Raw genomic sequence first — 25,800 nt, forward strand, 5'->3', positions numbered from 1 at the left:
GCTTTAGAAATAAGGCTTGTCAAGCCCTTATCAACACCTTTCTTTCAGCTATTATCACGTACCATATCTTCATAGCTCAGCTGATTGTATTTCATTAAAGCAAATGATAAATGATCGATCCTACTTTCTGTTGGTGTTTTAGGCAAAGTATTTTCACCTTTTTCTTTTCCTGTGCCCCAAAATAGGAATCTAACTATATATGTAAAAGGCAACAGGATTTCCGCATTTTTTTAGAGCAGATGACTGGAACAGACAAAAGCTTTAAAGATCATGCAAAGAAAACTGGGCCGTATATTTACTCACAGTTTTGACGTAGCATTAACTGTCACAAACAGAAAAGCAGCTCTGTATCCACTCCTTTAGCAATTCATCACAAGCAGTCTAAAATACTTGCTAATGAGGCCATCGAATTTCACAATTTGTTCCCTAAATCTTTTCAAATGTAAATATAGACTTTGGTTGCGTAACTTACTACAACTCAAACCATTTTAAAAATTGTAAATCTTGGTCATTCAGATGATAGTTTTAGGTGACAGTGGAGTTATTCCAATATAAAATGCTAGGGTGAGCATTATTACCCATTTATAGTATTGAACACTAGTATTCACTACTGTGCTGCAAAGTGGTAGCATAAAATAGAGTTCTGAGTAGAAGCTGCAACTCAGAAAATGCTAAAATAGTACAAGAAGTTTGTCAGTAAATAAAATTTACATTACAGAAACTGTCTTTGAACAGATCAGTAAGAAAACTTAGTTTATCTCCACTGCTTTTCAGTAGATTTTCCCCACTCTAGTAAGATACTGCTAAACCGGTATCCGAACTCCGCAATCTAAAACCCCAGAACTTATCTGGACTCGCGCAGCTGTATTTCACCGCAAAAGTCTGAAGAGTAGCCAGACCCTTACAGGAACATCAGGTTACTGCCGGGCTGTCTTTTAGAAACTGTTTAATGAATTCAGACAGGTGTCTGAGTCGTCATCATTCTCCAGTTTTTGGGTGCTGCTTCTAGACAGCCTAGCTTTCCGGTCCTGTTGTCAGTTACAGCCTATCTCGTGTACAGCCTGTAGTGTTTGTAGAGTCAGCAATTTAATCAGCCTTAAATAACTCAGCTGCCTCTTCCACTTCTCACTTCATGTTGTTTGTAAACAAAAAGCAAGCAGCAGAAAATACATCTCCAATCAGATCTCAGCTCTCCTGTCCTCGTAGATATCGCATGCGTGTTCATGTACCCGTATACTTCCCTGTATTAAACAGAAGTAAAAGTGTCCAAAAGCCATCACTATTGGGCATTTGTGGGATGAAAGAATTTTTCTTTCTTTATTGGTTATCTTCTCTAACGGAAGAATAAGGAGGGAAAAACTGTTTTCATGAATGCAGTCATTTTAGTATTGATTTTAATCTGAATACTATTTAGCCTTTAATTTCTGTTTTGTTGATATAAAGACAGGAGCCTGAAACAAAAACTCACATTTAAGAACTGACAGTGGCGAAAGTTTGGCTCTGCTGGGGATTCAGACTTGAGAGTGGGCGCTGCTCTGGAGGTTTTCATGAACCACAGTAAGAATGGAGTTAATAATGTTAAAGTGTTGCAAGGGTCAATATATATAAAGCTCTCTTCTGCTTGATGCTGGAGAAGTCTTCACTGGAATCCTGTATTCATTATAGGGTGCCACTCTTCAGAAAGATGTCATAAATGGGGAGAATCCAGAAAAGAGCAACAAGAATCAGAGGGTTAGGAATAAAGACAGGAGGAATGCGGGCTGGTAATTTTCAAAAAGAAAACAATGAAGAGGGGAAAAGTTACATTTTCCCAAGTGAAAAAGTCTAATGTTAAAGAATAGGAATCAATATTTTTTAATATCAGCTAGGAGAAGGGCTATCAGTTGAATCTGAAGTAAAATAGAATTGAATAGCAGGAAGGAAGAGAAAGGAGAAGAGAGAGGAGGACAGCTCTCTCTTGGGGTGTTTTTAGTAGGTCGGAAAGGCATTTCTTAGGAATGATCCAGCTGGCAACATACAGACCAGATTCGCCTTGCAGGCCAGTTCTGCTGGCTTAGAGGAAAAGGGAATGGGTGCAAAGGCAGCGTACTCCGCCCTAATAGCTGCTTGCCTTTTGGTGCAGATGTGCATGTACGTTAGAAGGAAGCATTACCACATCCACAGAGGCCTATGAAAGTGTGCTTTTGTACTGTCACAATTCTAGGATTTGGCACTGTTTTCTAAAATGAGTGAACCAGGGCTGATTTTGAGAGGTGCAAAGCCTATCTCCTGTTATTTTAACTGAAATTCCAATAATAAATTTGAGAGCCCTTTTCTGAAGTAAGTAGGAAAAAGAGGCTGCCTAGGACTAAAATTAGAAACTAGTAATAAGTTTCGATTCCTTTGCTTTTCTTTTTCTATGGGTGAGGAGAAATCCTTTTCCTAAACTTTAAAAAAGGCATTGTATTCACAAAATTGAGAAGTATTACTTGTTTTAAGAGCAAATACTCTGTGGATTATATATTCCTAATAGAATATCATTTTTAGTTGGCAGGTGGCATTAGAAATCCTCTGTGGGTAACATGAAATATAGTACAATAGCTAACGACAAGTGCCTTTTTGCACTTTTCTTATCCACAAGTAAGCCTGACCTTAAAAGTAAACTCTTTCAGAATGAGTTTATGTTTTAGATTAGGTCAGTTAAGTATTTTTAAAAACTAAAGGCTGGATTACAACACACTGAACCTTTTCTGCAGTTGGAATTTGTTATCCCCATGGCTGGCTGTACAAGAGAGAGGCCACGGACTTGAAGGGCTATTATTGAAGGGCTATTACTGAAGACAAAACTATTCTCGTTTTCCTTAATAGCTGATCTCCCAATCAGATTTGATACACGCTGGTAGGGTCTATACTACACTTTTCTACTCTGTCTTCTCTGCAGTACTAAGTATTTAGTAAATCTGGGGACATTAATCTCCAAGACAATCAGCTGCCATTTTCTTTTTATATATAATTCAAAGGTTAATGCTGTATTTTTACTGTATTTGTTTAAACTTTTGTAACCCTTGAGAGAAGCGGGGGGACTTTCCATTGATAACTCACTTCACCTCTAACAGTATAAAGCAGATTTGAAAATTTAAATTGGCAAGAACCACTGTTCAAAGAGGGTAACTATCAACATTTCCAGTAAATGATGACTTTCCCGTCTTAAATAAAATTGACTAGAAAATGCCTTTTTCAAATTTGTTTTGTTATAAACACACGGTTTAAGCTATAGTGTACATTATACGTAGGGAAATCTAAATGCTTGTGAAGTATGGAAATATGTGCAGTATCAAAAACAGGAGGACAATGAAAATACTGTTATTACTTTTGTCTACTTTCGTATGAATTTTCGGAATTGAATTTTCTGAATTCATATGAATTTTTTTTGTGTCTACTTTCATATGAATTTCTTTTAAATACCTCCAGAGATGGAGGTATTTAAAAGACGGGTAGACGTGGTGCTCGAGGACATGGTTTCGTGGTGGACTTGGCAGGGATAGGTTAACGGTTGGACTCGATGATCTTTAGGGTCTTTTCCAACCTTAACGATTCTATGATTCTTTGATTATCTGACAATGCACTTTTCTGATCAACGAGCATAAAAGACTAAATCTCCCATTAAACTGTATGTTTCTTAACCATATAAGCACGTAAAAGATGAAAAACTTTTTTGTTTTGTTTTTAGTGAAAGGTAAGTTTATAAGTTACCCTACATAAGTTCCTGAGAAGAGGAAAAATGAGAAATGGAGAAAAGTCACCTTATGCTTCTATTTAGGGCTAGTATGAGATCTGGGCTCCTTGGTTGTTGTGACTGTGTAGAACTAGTGCTGACATTTACTAACCGTAGTTATCTGGCTTGCCTTGGCTTTCAAGGATGAGCTAAGGGAAGCTGTAACTTCCTCTGAAGAGAGATGTCTTTTCTGAGCTTTGCAGTTAAGACTTGTTGGTGCATTATACCAACTGAATACTTAGGCTCCAACCTTGTAAAGATTAAAACATAACCTTACAGGCTTTGAATACTCCCACTGAAGTCGGTAGAACTAAGGTTAGTATGCAAAGGTCACCACACCTGCGTCTTTGTAGGGCTGTAATTTTAATCAGTAAATGCCTTAGAACAGAGGCCCTAATAGAGGTTGTCCAGTGGCTGTTGTAAGGGGGTTGGAGCTGCCAGTTGTTATGGCAGAGCAAATAATTCGTAAGGATAATTATAATCGTGATAATGTACGTATCAAGAAGATATTTCTGGACAGAAATTAAATACAGCTATATATGGCAAAATAAAAACATATACTTAGGATCTTGGCAAATGATTGAAAGCAATTAAGGTACCATGTTCTAATGAGTTTCCATTCATCACCTGAGCCGCAGCAAGTATGCTTCCCACCAGCCCCTGCCATGGACACATACGCCCCCCACTGCAGACGTGATGTGTTAGCTTGACACAGCCGCAGCTAATAGATTTCAGTTTCCAGTTACAGTGGGCAAGGAGCATGCATCCAGTCACTTAACTCAGCTGACAGGCGGTAACTTGTTATGCTGTGCTAACTCAGTCATGTGCAATCGTTTGATCATATCCTCAAATATTCTATGTGTGTTTCTTTGTATCTCCTATTGCTATTGATTATTTTTATCTTGTTCAAGCTTCACACAAAGCTAAGAACATGAAATCAAATTATATGGATAAGCAAGTAACTGTAAAGTAAGCTTCACTGTGAATTTACCATATATCAGCTGTAATTCTGACTAAAAGCACAGCCTGCCTGAACCGTATTTTCCATTGAATAATATATGCACAGGGAGAGCTGCCTGCACATATTGGTCTGCAGTTGCTTACTATCCAATGGAAACTGTTCCTGTGCCTTAAGATAATCTGCCAAGGTCAGCTCGGTATAAAACTTTTCGGTGCTTATGTTTAGGGCTAGACTGTGGATACCCATCAACAGGGTACCTATTAAAAAAAAAAAAGGTATACAGAATTTACAAATTTAAGATTTATGTTATGTCTGTTCTGTTTATTTTCTTCCCCCAGATTTGTAAGAGCAAAGCTAAGGAATCCCAGCAGTATTATCACAGCCTATCTATCCGGCAGAGTCTGGCTATCAACTTTAACATCCAACAGGACTGTGGCCATTTCCTTGCTGAAGTACCAGTTCGTCTCCTTCCATGGGAGGATGCTGATGCACCAGAGGTGGAAGAAGACGAGCGGGAAGAAGAGGAGAAAGAGCCCGAGCAAAAGAACAGAGACACTCCTTCCAACACAGAGGCTTCACAGAAAGACAGCTCAAGCAACCACGGGACCATCAGCAAGCCACGCAGCCGTGTTGTGGTCATCACGCGGGAGGTCCCATACTTAACAGTGGCCGACTTTGTGCGAGAATCTGCGCCCCGCCATGCAAAAAGCCCAGATTTATATGAGAGGCAGGTCTGTCTACTCCTTTTACAGCTGTGTCTGGGTCTGGAGCACCTGAAACCCTATCATATCACGCACTGTGATCTGCGGTTAGAGAACCTGCTGCTGGTTCATTCCAGACCAGGAGGCAGCCCTCTGAGCTCTGAGTCCATGGAACCCAGTCCCAACACTGCCTGCCCAGCCAGATTAATAGTGAGCAATTTCTCCCAGGCCAAGCAGAAGAGTCATATGGTGGATCCTGAGGTCCTACGGGATCAGTCCCGCCTGGCTCCAGAAATCATCACTGCAACACAGTACAAAAAGTGTGATGAGTTTCAGACTGGCATCCTCATCTACGAAATGCTGCACTTACCCAATCCCTTTGATGAGAATCCAGAGCTGAAGGAGAAGGAGTATACTCGTACTGATCTCCCCAAGATTCCTTGCCGTTCCCTCTACTCTCAAGGGCTTCAACAACTGGCCAGCTGCCTGCTGAATCCCAACCCTTCAGAGAGGATCCTGATATCAGAAGCCAAGGGAATCCTTCAGTGTTTGCTTTGGGGTCCACGTGAGGACCTGTTCCATGCTCTAAGTACATCTTCCAACCCCTCACGGAGAGATGCTGTACTTCAGAACTGGCTGGATATCAAAAGGACGCTGCTGATGATCAAGTTTGCAGAGAAGTCCTTGGACAGGGACTGTGGAGTTGTTCTGGAAGACTGGCTTTGTTGCCAATATCTGGCTTTTGCCACTATAGACTCGCTTCATCGCATTGTGAGAATCATGCAGCAGCACTAGTTTGTAGAGCCTGTTGCTTTTCATGAAGCACCCCCCACCTCCACCCCAGCCCTCACTCCAGCCTGCCCTAGGGCTCACACTTTGTACTAGTGTTTAAAAAACAGCCTAGTTATCAAAGCCAGCAACTCTGAGCAAATAGGTTCTAATTGGAGAAATTGCATCCTGTACCCAATATGACAGAAACTTTACTTTTTTGCCAGGCCTGTTAGGGTTCGATTATGTATACATGACTGCATTTGGATCAGACAGTATGTAACTTGATTAATATCTGGCTGAAAAGGAGAGCAAACTTTGATACCACTATTTCTACCACTGCAGTAAACAAATTGCCCTCCTCTTCTGGGTAGTTTCTGTCATTTCAGTATGTAGCATTGGTTAGTGAATAGCAGTGGCCATAAGCAGAAATGGATTATTTGCAAATGTGAGATGAATGATCCACCATGCCACAAAACACTCATTTGCTTCCATTCCGCACACAATGCAAAATTGTCTCTCACCTTAGTCCCCCACAAGTGGGCTGGACTCCTCTTTCCTTTGGTCTCAACCAAACAGATTCTGATCTTTCTTTTACACTTTACGCCTTCCTTTTTTCCTCCCCAGATGTGGTGATCCTGCTGACTGCAGCAAGTGTCAGTGGGCAGTAAGCATCTGTGTTCAGTCCTCTTCCCTCCTCCTCTGCCTCTGACTCACGGCCTACCCATATCCTTTCTAACCATGGATCTGTGATTTCAACAATGCTGCCTTAATCAGACCATTACCCTTAGCTTAAGACCTCTGCATTAAAAAGCAGAATATGCACACTTTGTCTGTCCCATTTCCTACATGACTCTCACCAGTCCGGACTGTTGCTGTACTGTAGCTATAGCCGCGTTTATACAAGAACAATACAACACATGGTGGGCAACTGAAATTCCCCTCCTATCGCAAAAGGCACTAAGGCCTGACTTGAAATGGGTAGGACGTACATAACCTTCTCTGGCAATCTGCTATGAATCAGGGATGGAAATAACAGCCACCTCTTCTGTTTTATTTTGGTTTGCTCTTGTCACTTGTGCCATATTGCAAAGTGGGACTGAAATTGGCTCTGCTGGAATGTTGGCAGGAGATAGAAATGTTTAGAGCTCGTCTCTGTGTAGCTAACAGGCCACATGGAGACACTTTTACTGCAGACACAGTTCTCTGAAGGGTAAAAACAAGGGGCCAAAAACACTGTTGTTTAATTATTGAGGGAGCTGTTAAATTTGGCAGCCACAACTAACAGTATCGTGATCCACTTTTCCCACAGCGGTGTTTGGCTGCATATCTCTTGTCTGTTGTAACTAGTGTTTTCTAATGTTGCTATAGACAACACCCTAAAAATGGAATATTGTCAGAATAGCTCAAAGAGCATTGCAGACACAGCTTTGGACTAGAGCAGGAAGTAGTGAGGATTAAAGAGACAGAATTTTAAAAAACTCAACCTGAAGGACCTTTCCACTTTTAGAGGCCGCTGCTGACTTCTTTCCCTGACCTAACGGCCACTTCCTATGGAACCTCGGCAGTTGTACAGGCGGTATCTTTGCTCAGTATTGCTAGGCTCTGAATTGTTTCCTGAATCACTCTGAAGAATCGATCTGGATGCAGGGGAAAAAGTGATACTGAGTATTCTGACTGGGTGATGTAAAGCAGACAGCCCTAGTTATGAGCCTGTGCTTCTCTCCTATGGATCTATGTGCAATTCTTGTATGTATTTTTTAAAGCTGTACATTACAGTGTTCACTTTACACACCAGCCTTTACCTGATGCTAGATCTGCAGCCCCTTCCTTTACTTTCCTGGCACATAAATGCACAGATATCCATGTGTTCTTTTATGGATTGATGTTTCATTTTAATTGTTAAAACTGTGAGGAATCAATTCACTTCAGCCTTGAAACAAATAGCCACTTTATACAGCATATGCATGCTTGGACCAGATGCATGGAAACTGAACAAACAGTCCTGCAGGCTTAAAGTCAGCAAAACTAGCTCTAGATCCACACCGTACATTTGGAGGGGTTGAAATGTCTATATTATTCTTCTCTGGCATCTATCAGAGCTAAGCTGAATAGTGTGTGGAAGCCTACATCGATTGTGCTGTAGTATATAGACTGTCTTTGTGACCTTTCTAAATATTTTTTTTTTTTTTTTAAAAACTTCTGATTATTATTCTTTTGTTTGATTCACCTGTATCAGTGAAGGATCAGGCAGGGATAAGGATAATATATTTTAATGTGATATATATTTTTTTCTTTCTCTTTTCGGCAAAAAGGTTAGGATGGCGGCATTGATGCAGAAAAAGAGGACAGAGCATTAAAAGCCCAAGTGCAATGTATGTAGTTGAGGTACTTCCAGTACATCAGGAAAGAAAGTTTCTACACTACTGCTGAGCAGCTCGTAGAAGAACCTTGACAAAGAATCACGCACGTTCAAGGCAGCCCTGCTTTATCTGGACACAGGAGGGCAATGCTCTCATAGCTTAAATACACGGAGCATGACAAGTCACTCGCACGCTATCTGCTAGCTATTAGTCACAACGTGCTGAGCTACAAGTAGGGCTTCTTGTTCTCTGTGGTCTGGTTTTGTGTTTGTTTCGTAGTGCGTGTGCGCACGTAACTTCTCACCTAACTCATATAGGCTGTACAAGCAATTCTTGGACCACTTGCCATTGCAGTGGGCTCATTCCTTGAAGCCGGTAGGTGTTTCCGTGTTTATGGACACATGTTCTCAGTGTCACTTTCATGTCAACACGCACATGCAAAGTTGAATTCTGAATGTTTTACAACCATACATATTTAATGCAGCTGGTCCGAAGCCTTTGTATCTCTAGCTATCTAATTTCAGTTTGTAACTTTTGTGATGAACCCATACCCATTTTAGCTCTGCAGTATAATCAAGCATGGATAGATGTTCACTACCAATCTCTTTCTTGTGCAGCACTGGGTAAACTTTAGCAATTTGTAATGTTGTGTGTTTTTTTTCTTTAAAAAAGGAAGAATGGTCAAAGTAGTCAAACACAATCTGGCCTGAGCTATTCCTTGGGGAGCTTGAGGCTGACTTTGCAGATATGCCCATAACTGATGATTGTAACTGTGTTTGTGGTGGTTCTCCATCCTGGCAACAGATTGTGCCACATAAATATCTGAGAATGTATGCATTAAACTGATTGTAAACAAATCGTAAGAATGCTACAGCATAATTGCTAAGCAAAAGGAAAAAAACCCGCTCTGTTTGTAACTGGGATCCTGTGTACGACAGGAACAAAACCCCTGGCTGTGCATGTTATAACTTGAATATGTGCACAGATCTTGAATTTATTTTTTTTTTAGCAATGTCGCACTTTCAGTTGAGCTCAAGAAATAGGAAGAGCTGCAAATCTAAGATAACAGTATTGACTGTAAATATATATTTTTCTATTAATAAAGGCAGTCGTTCAAATATTTTTAACATGAACTCTAAAGATTTTTCCAGTGGAAACTAATTTCTGGAAAAAATCAAATGCTTGTTTGAAGAATTATGATGAGTGGTTTCTGATCCTATTAGAGCCATTAAAAACCTCTCTAATGTTACAGAGAGAGCACAGTGATTGGATTCACAATGTTTAGTGCCTTGTCAAAAAACTAAAATGTAGCTGGTCAGTTGGTGGAAATCTTATTCTTTTCATAATAGCCCTAGAAATAATACTGCCCACATTAAGATGCAAAAGACTCTACAAAAGTAAATGCTGTACTTTGTATGATAGTGAGTTGATCTATTCAATGAGATTTGGTTTTGGAGTTTACGTGAATGAGTTCCTTTAAGTTGCTTGTAGTACAGCATAAACCTGCAGTAACAAAACCGTGGGCTTTCAAATTTGGGATCTGCACAGGGAGAATAATAGCGGATAACAAGTCAATTGGTCTAGACTGACCACAGCATCAAAAGAAGCCTATTGCTTTGACAATCTACTGCAGACACTCAGCTTCTAGGAGATGAGGAATCTAATTAGTCTGAAGAAGCAGTGAAGGTAAGATGTGCTGCTCCTGCTGTAGGTAGTGGATGTGCTGCACACTGTACTCTGTGGTGTGAAATGCAAACCTCTCAAAACAGGAGTTCTAAAAAACTGCTCCTGGGACGTTAGGGAAAATGGTTTTGTTTTGTATTTCTTAAATGGGAATTACTTACGAATTTCTTTCAAACCTCAGATCTGATCCAGTCAATATGCATAACCAGGTGAATATAAAGAGAATCTACTAGTAAAAACCTGCCTACAAATTTTCAGGAATGAGGGAATCCAGAATTTTATTCTGGAGCCTCTGGAGTGTCCAAATGTGGAAGCCTGGTCTCACTTCAATATTCAGATGTGATGAAATCAATAACTCAAGCTAGGACATCATGTTGCTGCCCCACAGAGAAGAATGCGTGTAGCATTTACAGAAATGTTCCACCTTAAATCTTTTATGCTCCACACATCCCGGCAGCACCCAGAAGGTATGAATGGATCATCTTGACATTTTAACACAGGGGAATTCCCACATATTAGAGAGAAAAATATATTATTTAAATAAATCACATGTGTGTTAGGGTTCAGCTACTTGGAGAATTTATTCAGCAGCTTCACACTGTAGGTCCTTAACTTTAGCATGTAAAAATAGTATTTGCTGCTGAAATAAAATGTATCTGTTTCTCAATTCCTGTGCTGAGATGCCCCACCTAAATTAATTTTTTGTTTGTTTGTAATAGCAATTAAGTTCATATGTAAATATAAATTAAATAGTGCTGTGTTTATTTAAATCAATTGTAACTTTTCTGAGGGATATAATGGAAACTGAATCAGACCTTTTAATGCACTTTCCTTTCTCCCTTTCCCCAAATAGGAATTAAGTTGTTTCTCTGTAGAAACAGTACGTGACCATTATTCCCTGCATGACTAGGCCATCTATTTTACTCTGATTTTGCAGAGGTAGTGTTTGTTCTGCCAAAGCTCCTGTAAAACCTAGAACACAATCGAAGCCCTTCAGTCCATGTAGAGAGAGATGTGGTGATGATTTAGTTATGCAGTAAGATAACATCAAAGAAGTGCAGAATAGCATTTTAAATACCTCTATAAAAATGCACCTGTGGAAATATTCTGTAAACAATCATCTGGATTCCAAACACTTCAAGGGAGGTATACACAAAAAATACTTTTCAAAAGAAATACTGGGGAGAAATTTCTTTAGGGCACCCTCAACTCCAAAAGAAGGAGCAAGTCTTTCCTACTCTGTGTTGCAGAGAATTTCTAGTAGACATTTGTATGGATTTTAGTATTCACCTGGATGCAGTATTAGAAGGATGGTGATTTTTAATAGATGTAGAACATAATTTAAATAATTTCCTGTAAGTCTCCTTGCATTGGTGCTCCACTCAGCATTTAGTTGGAAACCGCAGAATGCTTTCAGATCAAGCAGAGTTGCCAGTGAGAAATGAAATACTCAACTTACCTGTACATAAGCATTTTATCACTCTACAGAATTTGAGAATTTGGTTTGTACTTCAGACTTTTTTTTTTTTTTTTTCCCATAAATCCAAGGGGAAGATTTCAGGGATGTAGAAGAGGTTGGAACTTTTTTTATATGGAGGAAATATTTGTTCATATATATATATACATACATATATATGTGAGTGCATGTGGGCATGTTTTAATATATATGTATGTATATGATTTTTTGTATCCCAAAAGTATTCTTTGCCCCTTTTTGCTTGAAAATATATATATTATATATTGTATATATAATATATATTTGAGAGTGTAAATTTGAATATAGTCATTTCATAAAGAACACCTCTTCAAAAAGGACTTGAAACTTCTGTTTCTTTGTCCTTTGCCTTGTTGGTATTGGAAGGTTTTGCAGTTGAAATCCTTGGGTTTTTTTTCTTTTAAAACTTACTTATGCTGAGCATTTAAGAATATGTTCTTGTTTTTAATAAAAGGGGGAAATTTATTTTTAAATTAGGGATTCCAAAATCAATGGACTTTTATAAATGGGATTTCTTTAAACCCCTTGAATAAGGGTTTTTTATTTTTTTTCCAACTCCCTTCTTGTGGGTAATTTGTATTTGGAATTCCTGGTTGCATTGCTTTATCTGGTGCTTCATATTAATATTTACACGTTTTTATATAAATAAGTATATAAACTTCAAGCCTTCCTTTGTGATCAGGGGCAGTTACACTCTGGTTTGCTGTGGTACTTTGCTGTGTACTCTGTGGCATTCATGTTACTGTGTAAATAAACTAGTTTTATTACACTCAAAATCAAACTTGCAGTTGTCTCATTTTTCTCTCTTCCTAGGCAATTAGATGAAAATGTGTATTTCTGAGGAAAACGCATGTGGCAAGTCCAGCAAAAGATTTCACTACAAGAAGAGCTAGCTGGTTTGCAGCAGCAGCTAGTGTGCAAGGGTGGCAGATACAAACTTTGTTTGACGAGACTGATGCTCAGCGCCTCCAGCCATGCCACCGCGGTGTCCGGGCATCCCAGCTGCAGGAACTGCCAGTGCTTGGGACATGGCGCCACCTCCCACCTCTGGTGTTTTCCCCAGAGGTCTCACCGTGGCTGGCACTATTTTGGCTCCATCTGGACAAGTGGCAGTGGCAGGCCAAAAATAAACTGGCCACCAGCATCTGCTGTTGATTGAACCAGTGTCTTGTAAGGCCTTCTTGGAGAGAAGTGAGTTGACACCTTAATGAAAATGGAGACAGCCGCATGTCCACACTGGGGCAACCGTTATCACTAAAGGAGCTGAGCCAAAGTTACAATTTCCCTAGTGTGGACAGGGTTTAAATGACCTGCTGTGAAGGAATAAAATGACTCTTAATTCAAATTTTTATATGCTGTGACAAAGCAGGATGCCTCTAAGGCAGTCGTCTGCAGTGGAATTCATTTTGTGTCTGATCTGTTACCTTGAAGCATACAGCCTCATGGAGGGTCTGTGAAAAACAGATGGGATAATGTGCATCTTCCGTGATCATGCAGACACGCTTCAGTGGCTGTGAGATCAAACAGCTCAATTTTGTACCCAGATTTGATAGGCAGCAATGGTGGCTGCAGATGCTAATTTATTGGCATAGAACAGATGACACCGTATATATCGGAGCAATGCTGTGCTTCTGCGTGACAATCACACTGCTGACAATTACTCTTTTTAAAAAAAGGCAAAACAAAAAAAACCCACAACCACCTAAAAAGCAACCTGAGGGCTCTGTTCTTCTCACAGTTACAGTGGCTTTGCACAGGTACGTCATCAATCTAAATGTGAGCAGAATTAGTCTAGAGTGTAACTACTACAGGCCTCTTTCACATTTATTCCTTAGACACTGTTTCAAAGCCTTTCAAAAACAGTTCAAGCTATTGTCCTTATCCTTTTTAGAAATACAAAGCTAACTCACTCGATAGGTGTCAGTAAATACGCAACGTTTAACAGCCTGACGGATATTTTGGCTTTGCTGGAGCAATCCCTGTTCACTTCAACAGAGTGCCATGGACTTAGCTAAGCAGAGTTAGATCGTGCCATTTGTCAGTGACAATCACCACTCTGGAGGGAAAAGATACGCAAATAAACCAAAACCTTGTCAAGACATGATAATTATACTAGTTTAACTAAAATCTGTTTGAAATTAATTTAGTTACGTCAGTGCAAGCTCTCTTGTGGGTGTCCTTAAGCGGTCACAGTCTGGCTTTCTCATTTCAGCTTGTGCCAGACACGAACACAAGTGAAGCCCACAGATGCCTAGTTTCGGCTGATGCAAGAATGTCTGTATCAGGCTTTTCACCAACTCAGAAATTCACCTTGCGGTGGACAGGCCCTAAGGATCTATGTTCCTTTACATGATAAACCTTCATCTTCTAGAAAATCCCCATGCATCACTTGAGCTCTGCAGGCTCCTGCTTTTGCCCAAGTTAGTGGGCTTCTATGCTACCGTATATGAGTCACACCGTCCTCCTTACCCAGCAGTGGCTTTAATCAGAACTGGCTAGAAGCAGCTAGTTCACAAGGTAAACTGTTCAACTTAAACATTTGCTACAATCTATCCTGCAGAGAAAGGCTGTAGTTTCCTTTCAATTCTGAGCTAAGACTCAGCTCTGTGGAGAGAGAGATAGGCATTAAAACACCGTGTTGGGCCTTCAAATCCACTACAGTTCACTTGGTCCGGCTGCTGCCATCTCAGGAGGCAACACTAGAGCCTGGTGCTTAGCCCATCCACCTGGAAGATGGAGGCAGGCTTCCCGCTATCAGTTCAACACTTTCAAATGAGCACAAAAGCCATTGTCTGGCAAACAGAGACTGGGGGAGCCACGGGGATGGCAGCTTGGAGACTGAAGCAGATTTGCATGCATCAAATCAGAGAACTCAAAATTATAGCTATTGAACGTGCATTTTCTATTAGCATCTCCTGCTCTCACCCCCTTGTTTTGCTGTCATTAAGGTGTTATTTTGTCACACTGCAGCTGGCAGAGTCAGGACGTGCACAGCAGCAGACGCTGGAAGTAACTGACGGTCATTTAAGGTAAAGCCACAAAACATTCTACTACATCTTATACTCCAAAAGGGGAAGGAATGGGAATGGGGAGGCTTATTGCAAAGGTATTTACCAATGTCTGTTCTTTTTGGTACAGCCAGTAGCCCCTGTTCAACAAACACATGGAAAGCTGCTTTCTCACGCTGTTGCGTGGTGTTCTACAGGTGCTGGGATGTGCCGTGTCACTGGTATCGCCCAAAGCACCTGGCTTGGCACCCTGGGGCGGGGGAGAGCTATACTCCCCTGTGCAGCAGCGTGCTGCCATTTAGAGACAGAACAGCCCCAGGGACGGCACCTGTGTGCACCACGGCAGGGGGAAGTTACAGATCTAATGTCAGATGCTAGGTTTTGCCCAATTTCCTTGGAGTTTTAATGGTCCAGATTAACTGCAGTGAACCGCAGAAGATTAACCTTAAAAAACATGAAATCCCTGCAGTTTATCTGTAAGAAGCAAGCTATTAACTTTGCACCTCTGCAAAGTGCAAAGGGAGATAAAAGTTCTTCTAAAGAAAACAGAGAATTAAATCAAGATAATAAAATTCTCATGGTTCCTACATGGGCACTAAATTTAAATCAAGTTACTGTTGGAAATGGGCCAGCAGTCTGCCCACGTACAGCCACTACCTCAGCCATCAAAAGAAAAGGAACACCCCATAACCTGCGAGCCAGTCATGCAGCTTCTCTTGTCCAGAGGAGAAAGTCTCCTTCCAAACTGTTTCCATTTCTATTACTGGAAAAAAGGTTTATGCTCTGCCATATTAATACTCCAGCTTATGTATTTGTGTTTGTACGGGAGTTATTTCTAAAGCTGTGATCACAGGACACGAGGGTATGCTTTGGCTTCAAACAAGGAGCAACAGGATGTCAGATAATGTTGTGGGATACCACATTACAAAATTTTTAATGGCATTAGTTATAAATGTTTTAATACCATCCACTGCTCCATAAAACCCAGACCCAGACCTGACCCTTTTGCAGCAGTGAACCACTCAAATCATTTCCTTGTGGCACGAAGCATTTATCCCCGTGTGTGTATCACCTTGACGGCTTCAACATCTCCTTCCATAGAAACTTCAGCACACAGTCCAACTCTCTTCGTTGCCGTTAGTGAGACATTTTTTTGTTTGTATTTTTTTCGAGGTGATATGGCTCAAACTGAGGGACTAGGAGTTAAGGGTATCAGTATTCTGTAGAAATGTCGGAAGGTTTTTCATCTCCAGCCCATCAGCACCCTATTTGCTTGCCCTGGGCAGACATCTCCATGCCTAGAGCCTTGACTTTTGAAAATTCTGGATGTTCATAATAGACTATTTAGGTGGGGGTTTTTTATTAGGAATTAGTCTGTGTTTATCCAACTCAAAATTTCCTTTGCTGTTTTTCTCTGCTTTTTCAAATAATTCAAATACATGTGGAGTCTTTTACAACCTTCTGCAATTTATACTAATCTTGAACAGATTTCACTCTGTGATTAATCACTTCTTTCTGCAAATCAACAATCGGAAACATTGAACTAAGACTAGTTCTTGTCACAGTTGTCTGTCTTCTTCGAAGAATTTGTACTTGTTACAAAATTTTTGTTCCCTATCCACGATTAAAAGGGGTTTCTTTTTCTCCACTCACCAAAAGTAAAATAAAAATACAATGTGAGTTTTGTGCTGATCCTAAAGCACTTTACAAGGAGGGCATAATTCCTATGTCACAGGTTCAGGAACTGATGCACAGCACGGCAAAGGATCGTGTTCAAGGACACAGCAAGCTATTTGAGGGGAAAAGTATGCAAGAATCCAGGGCCCGTTCAACTAAATGCTATCCTACAGTATTTCTACTTACATGCTATTCACCACTGACTCACAACTGTCCACGATGACTTGGAAGCCTCCATCAGTTTAATCTATCACAGAATGATTTTTATAGAATTATAAATTCGATTTGTCAATTTTAATAATAGTTGCTCGAACAAGAAAGTAACAAGATCACACAGCCCCTAAAAAGAAAGGACTTCAAAGCTATACCACTGGAGTAGCAGATCAAGCTGCTCTGACATCCATTTCAGCTCCAGTATACATCTAGATTGAGACTAGTGTCCTCTGCCACTTCACCATCCTCTTCTGTCTCCCGGTGCAGTGTCAGCACCTCTGTTTTGCAGGAGACAACTCTGCCTCAGAGCACCTCTCCTGCTTGGACCAGCCCTGTTCCCAGGCGTTGCTAAGCAGCCTTTCTTATGGGGAGCTCCTGGGGAATGAGCCTCATTAACATGAATAAGAGTCTGGTGGTCAACTGCCTTGGCACGCCATCAGAAATGTATCAGTCTGTGGGTTTCTTAAGTCCCACATCTGCTACATTATTATGCTGATGACTTCAAGCAGTCTCTACTGCGAGCTTCAAAGGCCCTTGTGTGATTAGCATATACAGTTAATATTACTCCCCAGAGGACCGCAGTCCCTTCTGAAATGGTGTGTGATAGCTTTCATCACCATATCGGTGAAAAATACACTGAACGGGCTTCAATGAGAGTGCTGGGAACTTAGGCAGAGAGCAATGGCATATTGGAACATGTCAGGACACTGTGTGAACCTTCTTTTTGCTATTGGGTAACTTGCAAACCAGCAAACTGTCAAGACTCTTTCTTCTGCTTCAGTCAAAAGGCAGACTCTTTAACAGCTTGGGATCCCTCATACTGTGCTGGGTATCGTTCCAACACTGATGTACTGGAAAAATGCCATCTGCTGAACAGCAGACCATGGGCTCCATTCAGCCTGATCACTCAGGCATCAGGAGCAGTCACAGGGGAGGCAGGTGGAAAATAACCGGTCCAAGTCTCCTCTGGAGCTACTGGCTGACCAGAAGGGCTGTTGTTACCGCAGTATTGCAAATTCGCCGAGAAAAGAGAGCGGACAATACCTACTTCAGATGCATTCTCAGGATGGTATTTGTAAGAAGAGAGATGTAGCACAGTTCCCTTTAAGTAAATCCTTGTCAGCCTCTGTCAAGCACTGCCAGATCTGGCAGCCCTACAGCTGGCAACTCTCAGTCTCCAGAGAACTGGGGACCTTGTGACACAAGTCAGCCAGGGCAATCAGAGAACTGGCCAGTGAGCCTCACTGGTGACTTCCCCACAAGCTGGTATGAAGCAATTGCAGAGCTGCTCCACACTGCTCCATGGATGACCTGGATTTAGCTGCGCATCCAAAGTTTTCTTGCCAGCCCTGACTCCTGCGCTGGCCCAGGACTCTGCCAGGTAGTACGTTCTTCCCAGACAACACACTGGACAACAAGGAGAGTGGCTTTCCCATAAAAAAGCTACTGGGCAGGCAACTGGTGTTTACCTACAATCAGAAAGAGAAGGTTGCAAATGATGCAGCCAGAGTTCAGTGGAGCTATGCCAGCTTATACCACTAAGCATCTAGCCTATAAATCCCATTAGTAAGTTTAAATAAGTCTAAGAGGAAATGGTGTTAGATTCACCACAAACCTAATTTTTTTTGGAGTTCTGTCAATGCCCTCCCTACTGGGCTGAGCCTGTCACCCATGGCTGATACCACTGGTTGTGCATCTTACAGGCTTGTACCAATATCAGTCACTTGCAAAAATAACTTTTCCATAATATTTTCTTTAATGTTGTGTGTCTCTGTAAGGCTCTCTTCTTTTCTCTTTTTTCCCCTATTTCTCTTTTTTTTTCTCCTTTGATTCTTTTCCAAATTTTCCCTGTTAGTTATTAACTAAATGCCAACTCACTGTGTATTTGGTAATCAGATTATCTGCTAATACCTGCCTAAAGCAGTCAACATTGATTAAAAGAAAGGGTGGCCATTATGTTATTTTTAATACAAATGATTTAGGTCCTGAGGCTGAGATTGAATTAAAGAAGAACTCAAATTAATGAGGGATTGAATTAAATTAGAAACATCTGATTGCAATATTTCCTACATCTCCAAACTGCCAAAAGAAGACAGTGGCATGGCTGTGAATTTATGTTATCCCATGAAAAGGTACAAAGAACAGCTTCTTTTAACTGCATCTGGGAAGTGGGCCTTATCATGGATATAGTTAGATAAGTGCTCAAAATCTGCAGCAATTTTGAAAGGGGATATAATGTAATAGCAAAAGATTCAATCTGAATACCAGCCACAAGGTCACTGCTCATTTCTTATTTCACACAATGTAGGCTAGATTTCCGAAGCGCTATCTCTTCGCTCACACCCTCCCAACACACACATGTGTACACGATCTCTACAGTAGAGAACTGGGAGACGTGGGTGCACACAATCCCTGAAAGCAAAGCTGTATGCCATATTTTGGCTTCGGGTAAATTTAATGCAGTCATCCAGTTATTAAGATTGCTTTTCAATGATTTTATCTTTCCGCACTTCCCAAAGTGTCTTAATGAGGGGTATGATGTGAAAACACCTCACTAGTTTCTAATTTGGATGCATTTATGAGTTCTAAACAGCACAGGGAACGAAGATTTCAAGCTTGCTCTCTACAGGGAACAATCAGGGGGCTTAGGACATTGTCTGGACTGAACTGAGCTACTCGGTTTTAAAAGTGGTCTTTCTAATCCTACTTCTTATCCTACTAATCATCAACAATCCCATTGCTATTCCTGCCCTGAATCTGACTTCATCACAGAAGTGCTTGTGTTGCACTGCGTTTCAGTCATTTTATTGAGATTCTAACTGCTTTTAAGAAATGCTTTAACGGACTTTGATTGATTGTTTATTATCTCCCGATCATAAATGCTAATTACATAGCTGAGAAGATTGGTTTGTCTTTACTGCCATACTTTCACATAGAAATGTAGAAAATTAAATTTTTTATGATTTCAATGAATTTCCTTTGTACTTTGATCCAGTGAGTGCAGAGAAAAGATTATTCCTTCCAATGTGGTTAAATGTGAGAGCGTGCTTTACAAAAGCAATAAGTGAATCAAGAGAAAAATCTTGGCATCCTGAAGTTGTGACCTAATTCTATCCTTCACCGCATTTCCTCTTCTCTCTAAAACATCATAAGTTCAAAATAGCTGCCCTTATACAGAACAGTTCTTCTCTCTACTCAAATAGGTCACTTAAAGAATAAAGGCCATAACTGCGCATAACCCTCTGAAACACAAAACAGCTATAGTGCTTATCCGAGCAATGCATGGCTGGGCTCTGGAATGCTTTACATCTCTGGAAAAGGCCCTCCTTGTGGTAAATGCAGCTGTGTTTTACATCAAAGACAGAATGACTTTTCCCTGTTGATTTGAAAAATCAATTGCAATTACAGACAGGAAAAATGCCCAAGTTCAGCGTGCAACTCAGTGGACTCCAGACTCGGAAAATCCCCCTGCATATGGCAGATCTCTGGCTTGGCAGGAGTTCGCATGCACAAGGAGGCTGCATTTTGGACGCAGATATGCATTTTACAAAGATGCATCTTTTGTCTGTGGAGGTCTGAATGTAAATTAAGATAGCTCCACTGAAGGCCACAGAGCTATGCTGATTCAAAACATCTCAGAGCCCAGTTTACGGCACGGCACGCGGATTAAAGATATGAAAGGAGCAGCTGTAACATATTCTTATGTATGTCCTGCGTGTGTCAGATGGTAAAACAGCATGGCCATGAGCCTAGGAACTCCTAGGCAGTTAAATGACTTAAATATAAAATGTCAGAAGTTAGAAGCTCTTAATAAAAAGGCAGCAGATCCCTGGCAAATCTATCCTATCTTGGGACCCACAGTTGGAGGTACCAAGGTTCAGTGGCTGGCCACCCTGCAAATGTTTGCCTCAGCAACTATACCACACAAAGTGAGGTGAGCAATGGATCCGCAGTGAGCAGGATGCTTGCTGTGAACAGAAAGCTTCACCTGCCCCACATCAATATTGCCTTGTCCCAGTGTTATGGTTGTTCAGAATGGGAAAGGGTAAGAAATGCAACCTGACCAGGCTGGCACTGTGTTCCTTACAGGGTCAAGTAAACTGCATCTGTCCTCAACACCGACCTGCCACTTTCCATTAGGTGTGGGTAAAAGGAGATGCTTGTTACCCTCAAGAAAAGAGCAACAGGATTCCTGTCCCTTTGTACCACTCAGGTTACTGGGAGCATTAATACTCCAACTGTCAACAAGAGAAAAGAGAACAAAGGTTTATCAGGTGAATGCAGCATGGTCAGGACTGTCCTTGTAAGTATATTTCAAAGGGACTGTGTTATTACAGTTAGGAATTTCCAAATTTGATCTTTTGTCTCTGTTTTCACTGGGCTTTATTGTTGCTTTTTAAACCAAAATCAATCAATAACTGTAGCACACCATATGTTCTCCCTATTGCTTATATATAAAGATATTTTAAAAGCCTACACTAATATATGCCATATCTTTCACTACAGAGAAGTTCCCAAGGGATTAAACCAACAAAAATGAAGATGAAAATATGAGCTTTCAAATGATGAAATATAGATTTCCTCAATGGTTTATGGAGCTACTGGCTTCTGTATTGACAATGGTGTTCACTCCTTATCGAATTAAATCTCAGTATAAAGCTATATTTTAACATTCAGCAAGTTCTCTACCCTTCCTTCGTTGGCAAATGTGCGATCTCTGATCCTCATCCTTCTCTTATTGCTAAAATAGATACACCTGTCTGCTTCAGCAGAACAGGTCATTAGATCAACTGCCAGCACTCTATTTCGCACCTACAATATTGACTGATTTTGTAACCAGCTCAGTCCACCGTGCCAAATTATAAGAAGCTGTTTTCTAATGAATTGAGAAAGCTGCTACATGAAAAAAATTAAATAAGCCTTAGTAACAGCACTCATTCCTGAAGCATTTGTCTGCTTACTGCTGGAAGAAGAACTTCATATGCTGTGTCTAGACACAGATACATGATATTTTTGCTAAGTCTGTGGGCTCTTCTACTGAAACAAAGGAGATGATATATTTTCTTCAGTGGTAAGGAAACTCATGTAAGTGATTCGGAGATCCACAGCTGCTGAGGTGATTGCCTGAGATGTGTGGGATATAGAGGATTTATGGGTTAAAAACGTGGTATTCCAGTCAATTACCTTGGGCTTGAGACGAAATAGAACTGTACTGAAATCAATGGTACTATGGCGTGATGCACTGGAGCATTAAGCTCCGAATTTTTTTACCTGCTCTTTGCTTACAGGAAGACTAAAATGCCTTGGAGTCTAAATGTTTCTGTGACAAGACTGCTCAAAATCCATGTATCCACAAATAGTTAAGGCACCCAAGGATGATGCTTACAAATGGATCACCCAATTCATTGGTTTTGTGGAAGTAAACACCAACAGCCACCACCCTCCACCATCCACACCCTACCACAAAGTGGCGATCTAGACAGCTCTCTCCTGTGTTTGTTCTGTAGCAAAGTGAATATGGCATTATATGGGACACCTGCAAAATAGAAGACAGACTGGAACAGCGGGCAGCAGAAGTAAAAGGCACAGACTGAACTGCTGTCTCAGCCAGGCAGGAAGACAGGCAGCCAAGAAAGGCTAGGTGCCAGATAATGATCTATGTGCTTGCTGACTACTACCAAGACTAGGACTGTAAACAGCGAGCTTTGCCTGTGGAGCCCTTCCCAGATAAAAGGAAAGCATGCCTATATAGTAAGACATGAGGAGAAGACGACAAGCACCAGCAAATCCTCCTGCTCATCTGCACAAATAACAATGAGAGCAGCCAAAGCCTGGAAATAGGAATGAAAGTATATTTCTGCATTTGTGAGGAAGCTGTATCTGGCAGTGAGAACATAAGGAGCAGGTCTGCTGAGGGATAGTGACTGACTCACTGTCACAATGTGGCAAGGTACATAAATCCCTGCTTTGGGATCCTGCCCCGCAGAAGTCACCTGATGGTACTATACATACAGACTTGAAAGTTCTTTATCTTAACATGGGAACATGTATGGTCTTTGAGGAAATATGTTGTTCTTGTTATTTTTGTGTAGCCCTTCCTTTAAAGTTTCATTTGTGTCTTACTCTTTCCACTTCAAATCCCATTTTGGTTAAGCTGTTTATTCAGAACAGTCTTGGTGTTGGGATTTTTGAAGAGGCATTTACATGCATGACATTTGCAGCCAGGTCTGCAGAAAGTATGGAAAATATAGGAGAAATGCATGAGCTGCACTAAGAAAATATTTAGTCATAAAATTTTTATATCACTTATTTTTCCTGCAGTGGGAAAAACATACACAAAGCCTGAAAAATCTTCTGCCTCACAGTGGATATGTGACATCAGTCCATAAAACTGGTACCATGTAATAAAAGAAATCTTCTGAGGATGTGGTGAGGATTAAATAATACTAGTAAGGTACTTAGGCTTTTCAGACTAAAATAACTACAGAATAGCATAGCATTCTTATCTATTATTAACATAACGTCAATTGTATCCATCTCCTACTCATTTTCCCTCTGAAATGCTATAACCACCCTGCTTCAACTAATCAATAATTTTAACACAATTAGCACAAATATTCAGAATATGGATTCCTCTTTTTCTCCTTCATCACCCTTTAAAAAAGGATTCATCGCATTAAAACATACATTAGAAGTCACATGCACTACGGCTTTGAATATCAGAACAGAAATTTATTTGAGCACCGATTTGATCGTTTCCTTGAAATTTTGAGCAATGTCCAGTAGATGGCAGCAAATAGCACTCCAGGGAGTAAGATACCCTCACGGTCAAAGCCTCTGAGCTGCTAAAATGCACTCAGTGTTGGCAATTACATGGTTTTTATCTTTTACCCATTACGAATTAAACTCATTTATTTTGTTCTTTGCAGAGAGGCAGAGAGAACAAAGCTACATGACACTTTCACAATGTTGCACTCAACCAGTGTGTAACATGGTAAAAATATAGTAGCACTTTAAAGTAACTTGTCATTTTCATAAAATTTATAATTATTTGAATCATTTATTTCCCCAAATGAAGGCTATCGCTATAGGTCCCCTTGCATAAATCAAGGCAGCCATTAGAAATAGCTTCAGGAGGAGCACAATTTGTTACGAAATGAAGGTCAATCTCATTAGATCACTGTAGCAGGCACCCTAATAACATCCTGGCAGAAACGAGGTATCTCATTACAGAAGTTGTATTTTGTTTGAAATATTAGGTCGCCATTAAGTGAGCACTAAAATACACATAACACTGGACGACATAAATTATTCCCCTGAAAAACTGGCCTACACAGAGGTGCTAAAATGATAATGAGGGTACTACACAAAGCTTAACATTTTTTATTTTTTCTAGCTGGATTCACCTACTTGATACCAGTTTGTTTTGTTGCTACTTCTGGATACTGATCCCCAGTTGGCTTGCTAGAATTATAGAGAGTGCTGATTTCAGACTGCGACTCAGCAAACTACAACTGGTAAGGAAGATGTTTAATTTTCCTTGTAACAGTTGAGGAGGACTAAGTATCTGCCAGCTGGGAAACACCAAAATTTAGAAGGGAAAAGAGACATTTACAGAGTACAGAAGTAAACATTGCTTTTATAAATACAAGAGGGGTTACTTTCCCTTTAATTATCCTTACCCATTTGGAGTGTATCAAGTGTTTTTTTCCAGACCTTTCACTCTACTGGAACTGCAGCTGAATGTATGGATACGTTTAAACACTTCGCTGGAGCTATGTCATGGCACTTAACACCTGGCAGGATTAGGCTGAGCATCTGCTCCAAGCCAGTCGATAGTAACTGTAAAGATATCACCCTGACCATTCCTAACAGGTTAGGCAGAATACTCATGGGAGGGAGCTCAACAGTAGGAGTTACAGTAGGAGTTACAGTAGGAGTCCTGCTTTCCAGAAGCTCCAGACCTCCTAGATGTCAACTGAAGACTCATAATACACCTGTGAGGTATACCAACAGCCTCGGGAAACTGTGAGAAAATCAGAAAAAGAGGTTACACGAACTTCCTAGTACCATAAAGTGAATCCAGGCAAGGTTCTCCATCCATGGAGTATGTGTTTTAACTGCAGTGCCTTCTTTCCTCTCGGTGTAATAGGGTTAACCATTAGTAAACTGCAAAGATCATTGTTGAAAGGTGTGTGTACAAACACAGATGCTAAATCTTGGAGCAGCTCATAGCAGCTACAGATGGCACCAAGAGAACAGTTTGGTAGTGCTGTTTTGCAGAAGCAAAGGCAGCCCTGCTAACTGGTTCATGACTATAGTTTTTTAGGGAGTTTCGTTTTTTTTTTTTAAAGATTTATCATTTTTCCAAACAATATAGAAAAACAGCAGTTACAAGAATGAAATGTTTTAATGATATTTTCTTCAAAAGCACTTCAGCTGCCAATTATGTAATGAACTCTGACAAGGGTACATTGGTACATTACATACAAAGGTACATCTGAGGCAGGGAGGCCCCACAACACCTTAGAGAGACACCCCAAGTCCCTGTGTCCCCCAAGCCATGCCCCCAGGGTGTGCCACCACATAACCAAAATGAAGTCATACCCGTCGTGTAATGGGGACACAGGGACATGCATGTTGGATGACATGCCCGGGCAGTGGTTATACAGGCCAAAGTGAAAGGAAGCCTATTTAATTGATTTGTCTTTCTGCCTGTCGCTGACTTATTGTCTTATCTTTACATCAGCTTTAAAATCTCCTGTTTTCTTTGTGAAACACTTTCTTAGTAGGTAAAACACAAATAGCTAGGATGAGAGAGCTGTGAATTGGCTTGAAGTGGATGCTGTAAAAGGGAAAAGGCCATACAGACATACAGAACGTGCAAGGAACACGCATGGCACAGTACAAAGAGCACAAAAGCTTACAGAGGATGACCTTAACAGCTGAATTTTTAATAAAAAACAAACAGCAAGTGATGATGGTTTATATAGTATCTGTTTACAGCATGTTAAATTCATGCTAGTGGAAATGAAAGAGTGCATGTCTTCTAACAATTCTTGAGAAACATGTAGCTTTAGTTAATAGCAATAACTGCACTGGAAATCTATAAGAAATCATGCACACCTTCGGCTGACAGCTGCAGGGAACAGTAACAGTTTAGACTCAGGAGAGCTC

The 25,800-nt window shown here is 40.6% G+C and overlaps 1 protein-coding gene across 10 annotated transcripts in view; it reads left to right on the forward strand.

Moving 5' to 3' along the window:
- The window catches only part of PEAK1 (pseudopodium enriched atypical kinase 1), a 123,632-nt gene extending 111,137 nt beyond the window's left edge, over positions 1–12,495 (forward strand). For all 10 annotated transcript variants that reach the window (XM_087743813.1, XM_087743812.1, XM_087743811.1 and 7 more), the window contains one exon: positions 5,054–12,495. In XM_087743813.1, the coding sequence (XP_087599939.1) occupies positions 5,054–6,211 (1,158 nt within the window). In that variant the 3' untranslated portion in view covers positions 6,212–12,495. The remainder of the gene's footprint in view (positions 1–5,053) is intronic.
- The last annotated feature ends 13,305 nt before the right edge of the window (positions 12,496–25,800 follow it).

This window comes from Nipponia nippon, unplaced genomic scaffold (genome assembly GCF_047370975.1).
Source record: "Nipponia nippon isolate SJK-2023a ecotype South Korea unplaced genomic scaffold, ASM4737097v1 scaffold_9, whole genome shotgun sequence".
Lineage (NCBI taxonomy): Eukaryota > Metazoa > Chordata > Aves > Pelecaniformes > Threskiornithidae > Nipponia > Nipponia nippon.